This window comes from Volvox carteri, assembly GCF_000143455.1.
Source record: "Volvox carteri f. nagariensis unplaced genomic scaffold VOLCAscaffold_13, whole genome shotgun sequence".
NCBI classification, from domain to species: Eukaryota; Viridiplantae; Chlorophyta; class Chlorophyceae; order Chlamydomonadales; family Volvocaceae; genus Volvox; species Volvox carteri.
The window spans coordinates 164435-181232 of record NW_003307556.1 but is presented as its reverse complement, the minus strand read 5'-3'; the positions used below and the strand labels follow the sequence as shown (position 1 = coordinate 181232).

At 57.1% G+C, this 16798-nt stretch overlaps 2 protein-coding genes across 2 annotated transcripts; one reads left to right on the top strand and one right to left on the bottom strand.

The window, feature by feature from the left end:
• Positions 1-4069: 4069 nt before the first annotated feature.
• On the bottom strand, positions 4070-6483 carry VOLCADRAFT_104173 (uncharacterized protein). Its single transcript, XM_002949058.1, has 3 exons — positions 6176-6483; positions 6004-6097; positions 4070-5658 (listed from the first exon to the last, which is right to left on the bottom strand). Exons 1-3 carry the CDS (start codon positions 6419-6421, stop codon positions 5297-5299), a joined length of 702 nt encoding a protein of 233 aa, XP_002949104.1. The 5' UTR covers positions 6422-6483; the 3' UTR covers positions 4070-5296.
• A 3359-nt stretch (positions 6484-9842) lies between these two features.
• Positions 9843-15200, top strand: VOLCADRAFT_104172 (uncharacterized protein; the record flags this gene model as incomplete). Its single annotated transcript, XM_002949182.1, has 12 exons — positions 9843-10042; positions 10119-10259; positions 10676-10743; positions 11139-11304; positions 11513-11578; positions 12160-12256; positions 12492-12655; positions 13139-13367; positions 13579-13696; positions 14443-14520; positions 14769-14873; positions 15180-15200. The coding sequence occupies 12 exons, from the start codon at positions 9844-9846 to the stop codon at positions 15198-15200; spliced, it is 1452 nt and encodes a 483-aa protein (XP_002949228.1).
• Between the last annotated feature and the right edge of the window lie 1598 nt (positions 15201-16798).

The window sequence follows — 16798 nt, the reverse complement described above, 5'->3', positions numbered from 1 at the left end:
CTCCCGCCGCCTCCAGCAGCGGAGCTGCCGCCGTTCGGCGCCAGCAACCCATTGGCGGCAGCAGCGGCTGCCGCCGCCGCCATTGACGGCAGCCCTACGCCGTACGGCAGCGGCACCTTTCCGCCGGTGTACACGTGCAGGAGCTGCAAGATCTCCGGCCGCTTGGCCGCGCAGTCCGCTGCAGTGCGGCCGTTCTTGCCCTTTGCAGTGGGTCGTGCGCCCCGTGCCAGCAGCAGCTCCACCATGGCGGGAGGTGCCGACTGACACGCCAAGTGAAGAGCCGTCCAGCCCTCCTGGCAGCGCTCTTCAATCACGGCCGCACCGCCGTTGTCCAGCAGCAGGGCCAACAGCTCGGGGGTGGCACGGGAGGACAGACAGGCGCAGTGCACGGAGGTGAACCCGCCCGCCTTGCTCTTCAGAGACACGGAAGCCTAAGGATAGGGCGAGAAGAGAGAGGCGAAGGGGAACGTTGGGGGACAAGTGGAGATACGGAGGGAGGGAGGACACATACATACATACTATCACCCTGGACCCCTCCAGCTTGTCGCCTTTCCCTCCTCTCGCGGCTCGTAGTGACACACAATTACACAAGACCAAACGTGAAAGTGCGCCCTCCCCCCCAAACCCATACACCGACATGCAGTGAGTGCACACTCTCACCTTGGCCGCAAGCAGCGACACCACCGCCGCCGTGTTGCCCTCCCACACCGCCACATGGAGCGGAGGCATGCCCCGCTCCCCCTGGATGTTGACCTTGGCGCCCGCCCCAACCAGCACTCGGATCAGCTCCGCAGAGCCGCGCTCCGCCGCAATGTGCAGCGCCGTCAGCTCGCCTGGCGGCAGCTTGGAGCTGCCGTACGCCTTCAGCTGGGAGGATATGGAGATGCCGGCGGTGATGGATCCAGGGGCGCCGGGGAGCGGGATGCCGTACATGCTGCTGTCCTTGCCTGCTCACACAGCGTTGAGGCGGTTGCGGTGGTTCCAGTGCTGTTCTGTAGGATGGAGGCTGTGCTAGACGGATGCGACCTCACATACATACATACATACATCACACACACCTCAACACCCGATTAAAGTGCGCACTTTCGAGAACAACAACAACTTTGAAAAGAAACGATACAATTGCGAACCGGGATCTGGGGTGAAGGCGGAGCTCGCGATTGCCGCGACAACGGCTGCTGCGTGCCGGAGGTCGGCCTGCGGATACGCCATTAAACCCAGATCCAGATCTAGATCCAGATCTTAGCCCCAATGCCCTTCCCCCCGCGCGCCGCCCCGTTCCCCACCGCTTTTCCCTCCCCGGGGTTCGAGTCAGCTCACCGCTGGTCTTCGCGGGCGGCTGCGAAGGTGCGTTGACCTTTGCCCCCGCGTTCAGCAACATGGTCACCTGCAGCAGCAGCAGCAGCACCACACCAGCGGTAGCCGTAGCGGTAGCGCCGCGAAGGGACCGGAGCAGGTCCACCATGTGACCATGTCGCGGTGGCTGGGCGCCCTTCCCCCTCACCCAAGGACTCTTGCGGGATTCCGGACAGCGCACTACGCCACGCCACGTCGTGAGCAGCTCTTCGTGAGCGATGCTCCTAAGCAGCAGCTCATCTCCAGCAGGCACACCAAGAACAACCCTTTGCTGCTGCTCGTCCAGTATTGCACGGTTCCGCACTGGACGAGCTTTAGGACACCTAGGGTACGGCCGCCTAGGTAGACATCAGAATCCTAATCCTGGAGGACTTAGTCTTGCCTTGCCTTGCGTGCTGCCAGCGCTCCTTTTCTTTCCCACCTAGGCGCTGTGGGGAAATCACGTCTCCCAACTCTCGACCATATACCATCCCGGGCGAGAGCTTCTCATTTCCCGCCCGACCCCGTTTTGCGAGCGCCCCCCTCCCCCCCCCCGACTGACCGCAATGAGCAGGCGCCTCACCCGCCATGCATTCATATCACCTCTATGCACATTCCTGAAACACCTCCCCTGTCCCTCCCTCCCTCAAGCCTCGCGCAGCCACCCGCCCCGGCCCCCCTCATACACACATACACACCATGTTGGTGCTGTTGACGTGTGCCGCCAGGTGCAGCGGCGTGAGGCCCTCCTCCGAGTAGCAGTCGGGCCGCACCCCGGGCTTCGCCAGCAGCACCTGCATCAGGGGCTCCCTTCCCTCGTAGGCCGCCCAGTGCAACCAGTCCTGTGTGCGGGTGGAGGGTGGGCCCCACCAGGGAGGAGGCAGGACGGCGGGAGGGAGCGCGTAGGTACGAGGATGAGTTCGGAACGGGATAGGATGGCCACACAGAGCGGAGGATAATGGAGGGCGGTTATAAACGGAGATGATGCAGGCTGCAATGGGGGAGAAGGGAAGAGGAAGGAGGAACATCCCCCAGCGCATCTTTTCCTGCCCTGCCCCTTAGCTCTGCATGTGGTTGGGTCGGATTTAGTAGAGGCAGTGGAAGGGCTGCACACAACACCAACAACTTTAATCCGCGACCCGGTGCCGGCCCTGGTCACCACCTCCCCCATTTCTCTTCCCCACCCCAAGGGCACAGAGTCACACACACAAGGCCCTGTTCCATATGGCTACACCCCCCTGCTTCGCGCCCGGTACCTACCCCCACCTGCGCGCTGGGCAGGAAATGGAGAGGCGTGTGCCCGCGGACGTCTATCTGCTCCAAGTTGGCGTTATGGCGGATGAGCGTCTTCACCAGCTCTGGCTCTACTGGGCAGTTAGCGCGGACCGCGAGGTGCAGCGGCGTCTGCTGCTCCGCATCTAGTGCGTTGACGTCAGCTCCTGCGGCAGGGAGGGGGGGAGGAAGTGGCAGCGTCAGGGTCAGCGCGTGTAGGATCAGGAAGGCAGGAGGGGAGGGAGCTGGGGTGTCTGCGGCGGAGGCGCAGACCTGTGGTGGAGGGTATGCTGTTGCCTGGAGAAAGTGGCTGGAGGCAAGCTTTAGGGGGGAGGGGTTGAAGGCACGGAACAAAGCAACAGATGGGGGAGGTGTCCCGTGGAGGGTGTGAAATGGGATGCAGAGAGGTGTCTGGGGTGGCTCACCTGCGTTAAGGAGGCGGTCTAAGATGGCGTGCCGGTTGAAGAGCGCGGCGATGTGAGCCGGCGTGCGGCCGCGCTTACTGCGCGCCGAAAGGTCGGCTCCGCCGGAAAGCAATGCCTCCACGACCCTATCCTGGGGCCACTTTGCCGCAAGATGAAGCGGGGTCTCCTCGTTTTTGCTCCGTGCGTTGACGTCCGCGTTGGCGGCGAGCAAGATGCGCACGATTTCCTCTTGACCGTGATATGCCGCCGTGTGCAATGGAGTCCATCCTTTGTTATCAGGTGCATCTACATCAGCACCGTGATTGATAAGCTGCTGAACGTGCGAGGTATCCGCGATAAGCGAACTGTCGGTGCTGCTGAGACCCTGGAGGGTACAGTGCACACCCTCAGGTGGAGATGATGGGGGCAGCAAAGTTCCACCATCCACTGGCGTTGGATTCAATTCGCCACAAGGCTGGCTGTCCGCTGCTGGCGACATCATGGTTACAATGGCCACCGTCAACAGCGATCCTGTGCCAATGTTGGACGGAAATCGGTTACTAAATGATTAGATCTTCCTGCGGAAGTACCTACACAACCTATAATCGCCCTATCCGGCGTGATGTCGGGTGAGTACAAGACAATCATGCAGGGCCTTTATGATGACAGACAATAAGCTTATTTATAACGGAAATAAGTCGACTTGTGCACGCAGAGGAACGACAAGTCTCAGCTGGCGGGACGGACGCCTGCGGACTAGTGACAGTGGCGCATGCTACTTAAGCTTACGGAGTTCGTCGTAAACTGCCAAATGCCTGGATTATGCGGACTCCTCTTGTAGGGCATGAGCGAAGGAAGTACCAGATTGCAAACGGCTTTAGATTTAGCTCTAACTTAAAGATTTATTAGTGCACATCATACACAAACAATTGAGCGGATCTTTCAGTTTTCAAAAGTATTTAGTAAGGCTTAGTTGCATGCCGTGTTTCATGCCGTATCCCCACGCAGATGAGGCCTATTCCCGCCCGCAGGCATGCATTAGCGTGATGAGCTCACTTCCCAATATTACTTAATGTTCCTCTCTTTAGTGTTCATCCTTGGCCTCAGCCTCGCTCTGTGTGACCCAACGATATTAGGGGTGTTGAAAGGATATGATGATGTAAGGCAGACATGGACAATCTTGCAGCTTGATTTGCTTCCAGGATGATGGTAATTTGCTGCCCAGTGATTCCGTATAACACAAACAGCCAGCACACTAACCAGCAGCTCATCATGGCGACCCGGGTCACACCAACACAGCGCCTCTAGGGCAGCACAAAAACCGCACTCCAGAAATAGAATTCACGCATGCACCGCAAGGTGCCATGCCGAGAGGAGGGGCCATATCCTTGCAGGCCGTCCCCATGTCCCCACAGTCTTGTCTTAACCCGCGGCGCTGCAAAGCCCTTTCTGAGTGGAAGATGAATCTAACCTTGCCACCCAGCTCCTCAAGACAGGTCCCAAAGTCGCCTCCCGCCCACGAATACATTAGCGCCAGCGCAATGGAAACCTGCCCAAACAGTTACTACTTGAAATATGAGCGCCGCGGTCCCCCTGCCAGTGCACCGTACACAGATAGCGCTTACTAAGTACAAAAATTCACACCACAAGTGCGCTCCAGCCCCCACGTTCCACGTTCCGTCCATATATACGGCGGTGGCTGGCCGCACACCTGGCCTACCTGACCCATTTCCCGCACTTGCGCCACCTCTTTCCCGCAGCTCTTCGTTGCCCTGCAGTTGCCCTAGGTCTATCTACCCACGCATATACATAATCTTTTATGCACATTCGCTTGCGATACCCTCACAACCTTGGCCAATCCTGCACTAACTAATCCTGCGCACCCATTAATTACACTAACACCGTAAACCTGCCAGTGGCCCGGGCATCCCTCTGTACACCCTCTGTACACGAGAGCATGGAAAGTGCTATCTGGGGGATTACCGAGCCTCTAGACTGCGCAGAACCTCTGTAATGCTGTTCACATCACACCCACTAGAGTCCTGCCTGAGTGCATCGGTCCCCGTCCATTATTCTGTCCAGCCCTCAAGTACCACATTCCTGCAGCTTTTCGCTTTCAGCAATCCACGTCATACTCGTCTTGTGCGAGGACAGGGTGCTGCCTCATCCAGCTCAGGACACCCCCCAATGGCAAGGGCCTCCACTTCAGGCCTCTGTAGTGGAGGGCATTCAGTGGCCTTCCTGCTCTCCAACGCTGCGATCAACCCACCAAATCCGCACCTCGCTCAAAAGTACTTGGTCTGCTTCTTCGACGCCGTCTCTTCCAGCGGCATACCTTTCAGTGCTGACCCCCATTTGGCGTATTCATCTACGAAAACAGACACGCCGTACACATTGCCCGACTCGCCAGGTCGTCGAGTGATCTCGCCACGCGCCCCCTTGCCGCCAACCACGTTGGACTGATCCGTGGCTTCCCCCCGGACGGACTTTGTGAGCGCGTCCGTGAGACCGTACGGTGACTTGGTGCTTTGAAACGCTTCGGGATGAGCGGTAAGGTCCTGCTGTGGCTTGACCTCATAGAGTTCCTTGTTGGTGGTGGTCATGTACCGCGGCGCCGGCTTGGCGGCCTCGGCGGCGGGGTTGGGACCTTCGAGCAAAGAGCCGGGCGAGAAGGGGACAGGTAAGGGGAAAACCGCCTTCTTAGACGGAAGGGGGCCCAGGATATGGCATCCTGAAGGGGATGTAGCCGTAGATCAGGAGTCAAAACGCATTTTTCACAATATGCGGAGTCCAGTTGTAGAAAGAGGCAGCGCTGTCCGTGAATACACTTGGGTTCTGGTATCAAGTTTGCTTGCTTCGATATTGATGGCGGCACAGCAGGTTGGAGATAGGAGGAGGGCACGGAACTGCGGGGCAGTTTTTGTACAACGGTGCAAAGCCCACGGCCCTTGCTAACTCTCGCGTCCTGGAAGTGCATCCTCACCCTCCTCACCTGTCGTGTAATGGATACTATCGGCAAGGCCGTAGGTGTTCAGGCGGTCCGGCAGGTTCCCATCCGTATACATGCTTGGCTTCTTGATATTCGCCTGTTATGCAGTTTGGATGCCATCGTAACCTGCCCCCAACGAGCTGTTAAAAGGCATAAGGATGGGTCAATAACGTACCGGAGGTGGGCTTGTAAGCATCGCTTTGTCAAATTCTTTTTTCGTCGTCTCCCAGAGGCCGGGGTGTCCATCGGGAAGTGCTTGGTGGATAACGCGTTCCTTTGTTGGCTGCTCCCGTCCGGAAGCGGAGGCCACCGCAGCTTGGAAGCGGTCCTCATACCAGTTTTTAACCAGAACCGTATTCTGGAAAGTTTGCGTCACGTCAGGAACATTGTTATGTGCGTATACTCCTTGCCCCTTGTGCATATTGTTCCGGCAAAATGATGAACAGCCTTAAGCTCTTATTTAATCAATTTTGGTAGTCTGGGTGAAATCGGTATACATTAAGCGTCAACAAGCGGTAGGATTATCAAATTGGGTGTCCTCGGTGCAACCGTACAACCGCCCTAAGGTCCGTCGGTTTTTATGCCCTGAAACACAAAACGGGCCTGATTTTCACTGTAGGTACTGTTGCCACTCCTGTGTTGCTTTTGAGATGTTGGTTTGCTACGGTGACGTACCTTCCAACTCGTAACCTGATCACTGCATCGCCCGTTTCTTTTGATTATGCATCGTGAGTTGTTTTCCTGGAGGAAAATATTGCAGGCTTTCCCATGGACCACTTTCTATTGCGTCCACCAATTAGAGCCTGTTTCTCCACTTGCCACCGGTACTGATTATCCACCATAGTAATAATGTGTCTTTAAAGTTTATATACTAGCATCTTCATGGCAATGACACGTTGGATGCTATGGATGCCGGTTGCCGGAGCATTCAACCAGAAGAGTTGCTCTGAAGTGGGACAGCTCATCGAGCATCCACGTTACAAGCTTTGGCTCCAAGCTCTGCCGACGAATCACAGCCTCTCCTTGATGTGTGTGGCCAAAAATTGCATTCCTTAATGTGCTTAACCCAATCACATCCACCTCCCAAACCAGCCAACCCATCCAGCACCCAAAGCTTTCCTCTACGGCATCTTGTGCGTTGCCTTCCCGATATGCCGCGCAGATGGACATGTTTAAGGGATGAGCTCAAGACTGGCCAGGCCAGGCCAGGGCAGTCCGCGACTTTCAAAAGCTCGTAGCAGGCGCAAGGCAAGCCAAAACTAGCCCACGTTCCAGCTTTCCACAGCGTCCTCAATAGCGCTGCAGTTGCAAAGAACATCACAGCTGCAGTACTGACCGCCATCCCTGCCCTCATGGCGCGCACCCAGCCACGGCAGTGTCGCGTCATACGACTGTAGCATCGAGGAAACACGTCAGACGCACGGCAGACTGGTACCACACCACCTGCGAAGCCGAACATGCACATCAAGAGAGACTAACTTAAATAAGTTAGTCACACAGGAACGGACCCGGACCCATCCCAGGTCCTATTACTGCTGCCACCATTCTCTGGTATATGAATGTCGGTCACTTTACAACACAAAACATACGAACTACATCCAAAATTGTAACAATGGACAAACAACCGGTGCCGCCTCCTCCTCCAGCACCCCCAAGCCCTTTCATCGTTCCCCGAAGCGCGGCCAACCTCAAACAGTGAGCTACGACCTGGGCCGCTGCTCCAGCCGTAAGCTCGTCCACAAACCTGGCGGCAGCTTTAGCCATCCGCCCAATGCCCCAGCAACATTCGTAATAGATTTCTTCCCTAGGCCTCCAGGAAAGAGCCAAGAGAGCGGAAAAGGACCATGAGCCCACTCGGCCGGAGTTGGGCGTCTGAAGGCCTCGGAGGCAGCACATTACCCCGCTAGGCCAGCGGGTTTCCCCGGGTTCATTGGGACAACAAGAGCGCACCGCGAAGATTGGAACGAGGCGAGGTGCCGAAAGACAGCCCCGACAGGGAGTTCCAAACACAAAACGATAGCCGCCGTACAGAACCCAAACACACCATTGGAGCCCCCGGGCCTGAGAAAGGAAAAATGAAGCACACACACACACACACAGAGGGTATTGAGGGCGGTTTTCCAGCCGGTGCCGCATTCAGACACCGCCCGTGTACATGAAGCGCACACACGCCACACAACGTGCCCCTCCTTGCCCTGGCTGCTGCTGGCTGCTGCGGTGGCAGCAGGCTGCAATGCGGGCCGGCTCCACACGCCTGCGGCCGCATCCTCCATCCAGACCTCCACATGCTCCATTCCGGAGACATGTCCAGTGGACTGCTGCAATACAGGCGGGAACCTGCCATTGCCGCCGCAGCCGCAGCCACAGCCGCAGGGGCTGCCGCTGGTGTTGCTGCTGCTATCGTCGCAGATGTCATTGTGAGTTGTGGTTGCTGTTGTTGTTAGTGGAGGTGGAGGTGGATGTCGACACTGCCCTCCGACGGAGGGCAATGATGTACCTAAGGCCATTTCGGCATTGGGGCTGGACTCATCCCCTCTCCCCCTCCAAGGCCTCACCTCCCCCTCCCTCCCCCACCCCAGGTCTGCGCCGGCGCCGGTCTTCCTTTTCCCTCTGACCACCCGTAGGAGGCAGAAGGCAGAAATCAGCACGGCACCTGCTCGCCGCCACCCGTAACGCCAACCCCTGCATAAGACCCAGCTTGGCTATGCATGTTTCGTGCTGTGTGACGGTCAGCACGAACCAGGCCAACAGGATGGACCCCGCCTGGAGCCGAGTCGCTACCCGGGGCAGCAGGGACGTCTCCTCTGAGGCAGGGGGGAGAGTGGGCGTGTGGGCGTGTGTGAAGGTGTATGGGTATGGGAATGTGCGTGTGTGTTGATGATCTGAGCCGCGGCATGTGTGCAGTGATGTCATGAGCCTGTGTGTGTGTGAGTGCGTGTCTGTGCGACAGAGAGAGAGAGAGAGAGGCGGGGGAAGAGAGCGAAAGCGAACGGGCGTGTGGATGCGGGAGCCGACTAGTCGGGGGTGTGGATATCGACATGATGCGGGTCGATTGCACCACTGGGTCGACCTGTACCACCGCCTGTCTTTGCGGAATTGTGCATCGCCACCAACCAGCGCATCGTGCATTGTCTCGTGTACGGCCACGTCGTATCACGTCATGTTAAATCATGGATCGCTAACTCACGGACCTGCCGTGGCTGTTATAAGCTGTCACGGAGGCCGGGTCGCGAAGCAGCAGGGTGGCTGCGGAGCTGGAGGGAAGGAGTGGGAAAGAGAGCTCCAGGACGGGGCAAGGAAGGTACTGTGGTTTCGGGGCTGTGGATATGGTTTGGGGTTTTGAACGTTGATGAAGCGGGTCGTGGGTGTCTGAGTGGAGTTGGGGCTCTGAGAGAGAAGCTGCGGGGAGTTGCGGGGCCCCCGGTGGAGCGGGAAGGCGGGGGGACGGTAGATGGCCAATAAACGCGGGGGTCGTGGGACCGGACCGCGTCCTGGATGTCTGCGGGTTTTGGAGCTGCATTGATAGACTGGTGTGGCGGAGTCAGTGAGCGAGTGCGGGGTGCGTCGGAAAGGGCGCTGTTGAAAATCCGTACACCTTGCCGCACTTGTATGTGGCGCAACGGGTTAGATAAATATTTTGTAGTTTAATACAATAGTGTGTCTGTTGTTCGCTGGATGCTTCAGCTGATGGGCTGCGTTTTGCGAGAAGGATACGAGCGGTTCGCTTAGGATTTCGGAGCGACACCGTACGCCTTCATCACATGCCAGTAGCGCTTCTATGCTACGAAATACAAGAAATTTGTGTTGCAACTTCACGCTTACACCTTAGAATTTTGTGGCACCATGTTTGACTATCATAGCCGAGGTGGCACGCCGCGTAAGCCGCGAACGGCAGTTGAAAATGGGCCCGAAGAAGATGCCGGCAACCAGCCAGATGCCAATGGCAACCATGATGACGACCTCACAACGAGGACTCGAGTAGAAAACGGCGCTGGCGGTGGGCGACAGCAGAAGCGTCTTCACTCTGGGGTTTTCATTATTGGTGCGTGCAGCAACTTCATGTATTTCTAGGCTATGTGTCCCTCCCTTTTCGTTATAGCTTGAAGATGACCCTGTAGGCGTGTCTGGAGGAACGGCATCTGGGAAGACAACTGTATGCGATACTATCATGCAGCGCTTGCATGACAGCTGCGTCGTGATGCTTTCACAAGATTCGTTTTACCGCTGCCTGACGGAAGCAGAGCGTGAGAACGTAACAAGTAAGTTCTGAGCTGGCGGCTGTTGCACGGCAAATGAGAGTCCTATATTCGGGGTTGGCAGTTGCCAACGTAACCGTGCCTTCAGTCGACATAAGCCATCAAGCACTATTTAAGGAATGCCGGCTGGGCCAACATGATGTGCAATGGGGACTTCCGAGTCGCGCATACCGTTTCTTCCTGTCGATAGCACACATACATCATGGTTTACACTTCGTCGGCGTTTTCTGCTTTGTTTTTTTATCTTTTCTCTAAGAAGAGTGCATAACTCTGGATCAAGTCTCGACGAAAGAGTTGCGCTGGGTCCGACCATGCCGAGCCCGCAGGAAGGCATCGAGGCTGCAAAAGTACGTCGATGACGATGCGAAATTGAAATTGGTTTTGTACCTTGTGCCTCCTCACCTCCCTTGACCTTGCAGGTTTCAATTTCGACCACCCGGACGCCTTTGACAAACCCCTGCTACTGGAAACCCTGCAGAAGCTGCGGGTTAGTAACGCCGGTTAGGGCCGTGGGACAAGGAGGAAAACCGACAACTCGTAGACATGTCCAGATTCCCTCCAACACACACACATACACACACACACACGGCGGCTTAGGAGGGGACAGAGGCCCCTCACGGCCCTCTCCCGTCCGCGGGGGAGAGCTTAAGCGGTCTTTCCGTTGGGGCTGGGCAGCAGTCCCTGGCCACTGTCAGGCCCTTGTAACGTTCACACACACACGCACACACATACCCCGACCGACCGACCGACCACCAACAAATTAATTAATGGCAGTTGCGCAAAGATTCTTCCCGCCGTAGTCCCCTGCCTGGCTGTCCACTTTCTCCTTACCCTCCCCTCTCCCGCGCCCACCCCTCCCCGACTTCCCCCCGCCCCGGACAGGAGGGCCGTCCCGTGCAAGTGCCCACGTACGACTTCTCCCGACACACCCGGTCCGAGGAGGTCCGCGTGACGGGGCCCGCGGACGTGGTGGTGGTGGAGGGCATCCTGGTACTGGCCATGAAGGAAGTCAGGGAGATGTGCAACATGAAGATCTTTGTGGATACGGGTGAGGGGGGGGGAGGGGGGGGAGGGGGCTACAAACAGCAGCTGCAGTAGCTGCAGTAGCAGCGATTGAGGCTCCGCAGGTGAGCTCCGGGCTCCATGTACTTGACGATGTTGCCATGTCAGGGCTTAGACACCTATTGTAGTTTGATCATGTAACTAATCGCAACCCCGCTTCCGATCCTACCTTGTCACTACCGTACAATGTACAGATGACGACTTGCGACTGGCGCGCCGCATCCAGCGTGACGTGGCGTGCCGGGGACGTGATGTGGTTGGTACGTGGCTGGTCGTACCGTCCGAACGGACCTGGCGCTTGGGTTGTGGGGGAATGGAACTGGGAAGACCGCTTGCCCCCGTGGGTTCAGGGACAGAGAGAGCGAAGGGGCCGAGGAGGAGGAGGACGAAGGGGGGGATAAGGGAAAGGTGGTGCGACAGGCGGGAGGGGGGATAAAACGAACCAGTGACGATACCCGCAGATACCAGAGGTTGGCGGAGCCTACAGGTATAGGCAGATACTGCTCGAGGGTTTTAGAAGTTACCGACCTAGTGGGAGGGGGAAAGGGGGGGAAGAGCGGGAAATGATTTGGGGGAGTGCATTGGTCCCGGGGGAGTCACGTGGCGGTTGGGTTTTGGTTTCGGAGTTGGGGCGTGATACCGCCCCTGCCTTCCCTCCTTCGTTCTGCCTCCTCCCCCCGTCCCTCCACTGTCTGGTGCTTTGGACGGCAGCAGCAGCTGCTGCTGCTGCTGCTACTGCGGCGGCGGCTTCGTCATGCATTTTTGTCCGTCCGATGGCCCCTTCCGTCAACCCCAATCCACCTTCACCCCCTCACCCCGCCTTCCGCTTACCCCTTTGCAGGCGTTATCCGGCAGTACACTGAGTTTGTAAAACCCATGTTTGACCAGTTCGTGGCCCCCTCCCGGCGACATGCTGACGTCATCATCCCTTGGGGAAAGTGAGTGGCGGGACCGGGGCCTTATGCGGGAGGGGGAAGGGAGGGGGGGAGGGGGCGGGGAAAGGAAGATGGGGGTTGCCCCGTACGAGAAAGAAAGAGGCACGGGGACAGAAGCAGCGCCGCGCCGCCGACCCGGGTCGTGGTGGTGAGCGTCGACGAACGGCAACCTCGTTAACATTCTGTTCGTTTTGCTGTTGTGCTGTGTGCTGTGCTGTGCTGTGCTGTGGTTATCCAGGGGCGAGAATCTGGTGGCCATTGATTTGATCGTGGAGCACATTCGCACCAAGTTGCAGCAGCCCGAGCTGAAGCGCATCTACCCCAACCTTGAGGTGATTCCGAGCAACTTCCAGATCCAGGGAATGCACACCATCATTCGAGACCGCAACACAAGCAAGGAAGGTGAGGGGAGGAGAAAGAACGTGTGGTGTGGTGTGCTGTGGTGCGGTGCGGGGTGATATTGAATTAGCGGTAACAGCTTCCTGTCTTCAGAATTACGAATTTGATGATTTGGATCTTGCAATTGAATGTCTGTCAACTTTGAACGTCTGTCAACTTTGAACGTCTGTCAACTTTGAACGTCTGTCAACTTTGGATTCTTGGCTTCGTTTGCATCATCATCATCGTCATTGTCATCATCATTATCATCATCATCATCGTCATCATCATCATCACCACCATCATCACCACCATCATCACCACCATCATCGTCATCATCATCGTCATCATCATCGTTTGGTAGGGCCTGCCACCTCTTTCCACCTTTTTGACTCAACAACACCCCACCAGGGGCCCACCCTTTCTTACCCCCCCTTCCCTTCCCTTGCTTTCCTGTCCCCGCCCCGGCCCCTCAACGACGTGTCGTACGCCGCCGCCGCGTGTCAGACTTTGTGTTTTACGCGGACCGCCTGAACCGCCTGGTGGTGGAGGCGGGTCTGGGGCACCTGCCCTTCACGGAGCGCTCCGTGACCACCCCCACGGGCGCCCCCTACTGCGGAGTGGCCTTTGCCCGGCGGCTGTGCGGGGTGTCTATCATTCGCAGCGGGGAGGCCATGGAGGCGGCGCTGAGGGCGTGCTGTAAGGGCATCAAGATTGGCAAGATCCTCGTACACAGGTGGGGGGCTGCTGAGGGTGTGTGTATGGGGGGGGGGTGAACGGATGAAGAGAAGGTGGGGTGATATGGGCTTGTTGGGGGGACTTCAAAGGTGGGGAGGTTGGAGGGGAGAGTTCCGTTGGGTTTGAAGCACCTGATCGTGGCGCAGTGTTGGCTGACATGTACGGCTGTACGTTTCCTGCCACTCCCTTCCTCCTCCCTCTCCTCCCAGGCACCAGGACAACAACGACGTCATCTACGAGAAGCTCCCCTCGGACATTGCGGATCGGCACGTGATGCTGATGGATCCGCTGTTGAGCACGGGGGCCACGGCTGTCAAAGCCATCCAGGTGGGTGTGTTTGTGTGTGTGGGGGGGGGTGAGGGAGGGGTGAGGGAGGGGGCGATAGAGGGGGTAGTAGCTCCCTGGGGCCGGGGAGCGGTTTGGAAAGCTGGTGGGTGCCCACAACTGGGAGGGTGGAATGTCGGTATGGGTCATGTGTATGCATGTAGGTATGTAGGTATGTATGACGACGATTACACTGTGGACTGAAAAGCCGGGAACACCGCGCGGGGGCCAGACGCACACGGCCAGTTAGTGTCGTGCATTCCGCCCATGGGGCAGACCGCGCGAGGTACGACGGCCGGCACTAAGCAGCAGCGATCCCCACCGGGGGGTAGCGCACCAGCTAAACGGGCTCTAGGTCCGCTGGTCACCACAACAAGGGGTCCCACCGAGTTTCTCGTACGTACGTACGTACGTACGGGCAGCAAGTGTCCGATGACACATCCCGGGCTGGGGATGTCTCCAAGCTCCGAAACCCTCACCCCAAAAGAGCGCAAAGAGCTCACACCACAAGACGCCAAACACCCTCCTGAGACCACTCAACTCCCCCCCTTGGGCTAATCAAGGTGAGGTAGCAGCCGCCAGGGGGCGAGGTTAGGCAGCACGGCGGGCCCCCTTACCGCTTTCTTGTATGTTTGTATGTTTGTCTCGCTGAGGGGCACTGGTCTGGTTGTCTCGCATGAAGGTAATGTCCGTCTGTCTGTCTGTCTCTACCCGTGCGTTTATGACGTGTACGTCTCTGTGTGTTTCAGATTCTCAAGGACCGCGGTGTGCCCGAGGACCGCATCCTCTTCCTCACCATCATTGCGGCGCCCGAGGGTATTGTCAAGGTGAGTGTGGCGTCGGGGGGAGAAGTGGGGGGGGTTAGCGGGGGTGCTACGGCAGCAGTAGCAGTAGCAGTAGCAGTAGCACTCCATGGTGTTGCGATACACAACAGCCGTGTTTTCATTACCCTCCCTTTCCCCCTTCCACTTTAACATACTCAATGCCTTACACGACTTGCGGATGATCACTCGCAAAGACCCCCCCCCGCCAACTCCCCCGCCCGCCCCCCCCTCCCACACACACGCACACTCAGGTCTGCAGCACCTTCCCCTCCGTGAAGCTGTTGACGTCGGAGATTGACGATTGCGTGGACCCGCGGGAGAACTTCGCCCTGGTGCCGGGGGCTGGCAACTACGGGGTGAGGGGGGAGGGGGGGACAGAGCTAGGATTGGAAGTGTGCGTATGTGTGTGTATGTGTGTGAGTGATATGTAAGTGTGCATGTATGTTTGTTAGCGTGTGTGTGTGTGTGTGTGTGTATCTGTGTGAGGCATGTGGGGTGTGTGAGGGGGATGTTGAATTGGGTGGCCATGGGGGTGGACGGGGTGAGAAGGAGGGGGGGAAAACCCAAACACGTGTCTTCATCATCGCACATTTTGACCGAGACCGCATATGACATTCATGTCCTTGCGTGCATGTGTGTATATGTGTGTTTTTGTCCTGCAGGACCGCTACTTTTGCGACTGATCACTGATTCGAAACAGGAGACGCCGTCCTTCCCGGGGGTGTCTGGGGCGGGTGGGGACGAGTAACAGGAGGGGATGTCAAGCGCTACCCGTGCTTTCGTTTTGTACGACATTGGAGACGACCTGTCAAAGGTGATGGGACTGGGGCAGCTTTGCTGATTGTGTTTGTGTGAAGAGGGGAAATGGCAGGTTGGGGGTACACATCACGCGCGGCGTTGGGATATCGTTATGGCTATTGTCTGTTTATATGTCCGGGGCAAGTGGCGGTACGGTTGCGCCCGTTGGTTGTTGGTGATGGTGTTCGCTGGTGGGTTTTGCGGTAGATGTGGTGGCTGTAGCGTACGGCTGTAGTGGTATAGCAGCGGCAGTGTTGAAGCTTTTAGAGAGCAGTATTGATAATTCTCGTAGCGTAGTATCCCAACAACCTTGACTGCTAAAACCCGCGTAAATCTGCATCACTAGCAGCAGCAGCAGCACTAGCAGCAGCAGCAGCGGCAGTAGTGGTAAGGGAGCCCGCGGAGGACTTCGTGGGCCAATACCTACCAAGAGCCATTTATCCCTTATATGTACATGTGTGTCCCTCTGTGTGTACGTCTGTCGTACACTGCGGAGCCTTACCTAGTACGTTGTACAATACCGCCTTGATACATGTGTACGTGTATATGTATGTATGTATGTGTGCAAAGGTTGGTGTGTCAGATACCGGACACGTATCTGGGAAGTTTGGGGAAAGGGGGGTAGCGCACTTCCCGGGGTGCGGTGGGTAGGAGGGTGAGGCCGATACCGTGTGCGTGTGTGTGTGTGTGTGGGTAGGGGGACTTGGCAGGTCCAGGCAAATGATATGATATTGCAAAAGCCCCCAAATTGGCCCAAATGCAGATTTTGCGAGTGCATGTGCATTATGATGATTAGCAGTACATTAGCAGCTTCCCGAATATTTGTTTGTGGTGCGATATTGCATGGGCGTTATATCCTGGCGGCAGGGGTTGCGCCATGTATGTATGTCTGCTACCTTAAAAAAACTCAAAATGTGGTCCCCTACATACATACATACGAACGGGTACGTAAAGACAGCTAACAGAAATAAATTGTTCTTTGCCTCTATAGTGCTGTTTCCTTGTACGGCTGTTGCATGCTAGGGTTGTACGGCTAGTCTGTATGTCGATACACCTTGCCACCCGGGCATGTCGCGACTGTCCACCCAGGTGGGCTTTGTGGCTCTGTGAGGTGGTAGCCAAGCAAGGCCCGGTTAGGCGATCTTCCCATCGTAGCGTGGATTGGCTGTACTGACATATTGTGGGGGTCGCGTTGGCTCCGCGTAATGTTGATCAACGCACTTGCAATATGTAACGCTGTGCCGTACGCGTTGCGTAGACGCTGCGCGTTGCCGTACGGTACAGTACGGCACAGATGCGCTCTGGTGGCGCATGCTGCATGTGGCGGGGAAAGGGTATGTTTTTCTGGAAGCAGCCTAAGGGAAGAGGCGACCTGTCGAGAGGGTTTTTTGAATGACCTTTTTGCGCCCCTCTGCGAACCTCTCTCGACGTCGTCCCTTGGTGGCACGGTTCTGTGCTTGGAAGCATGCATGCATGCACATAC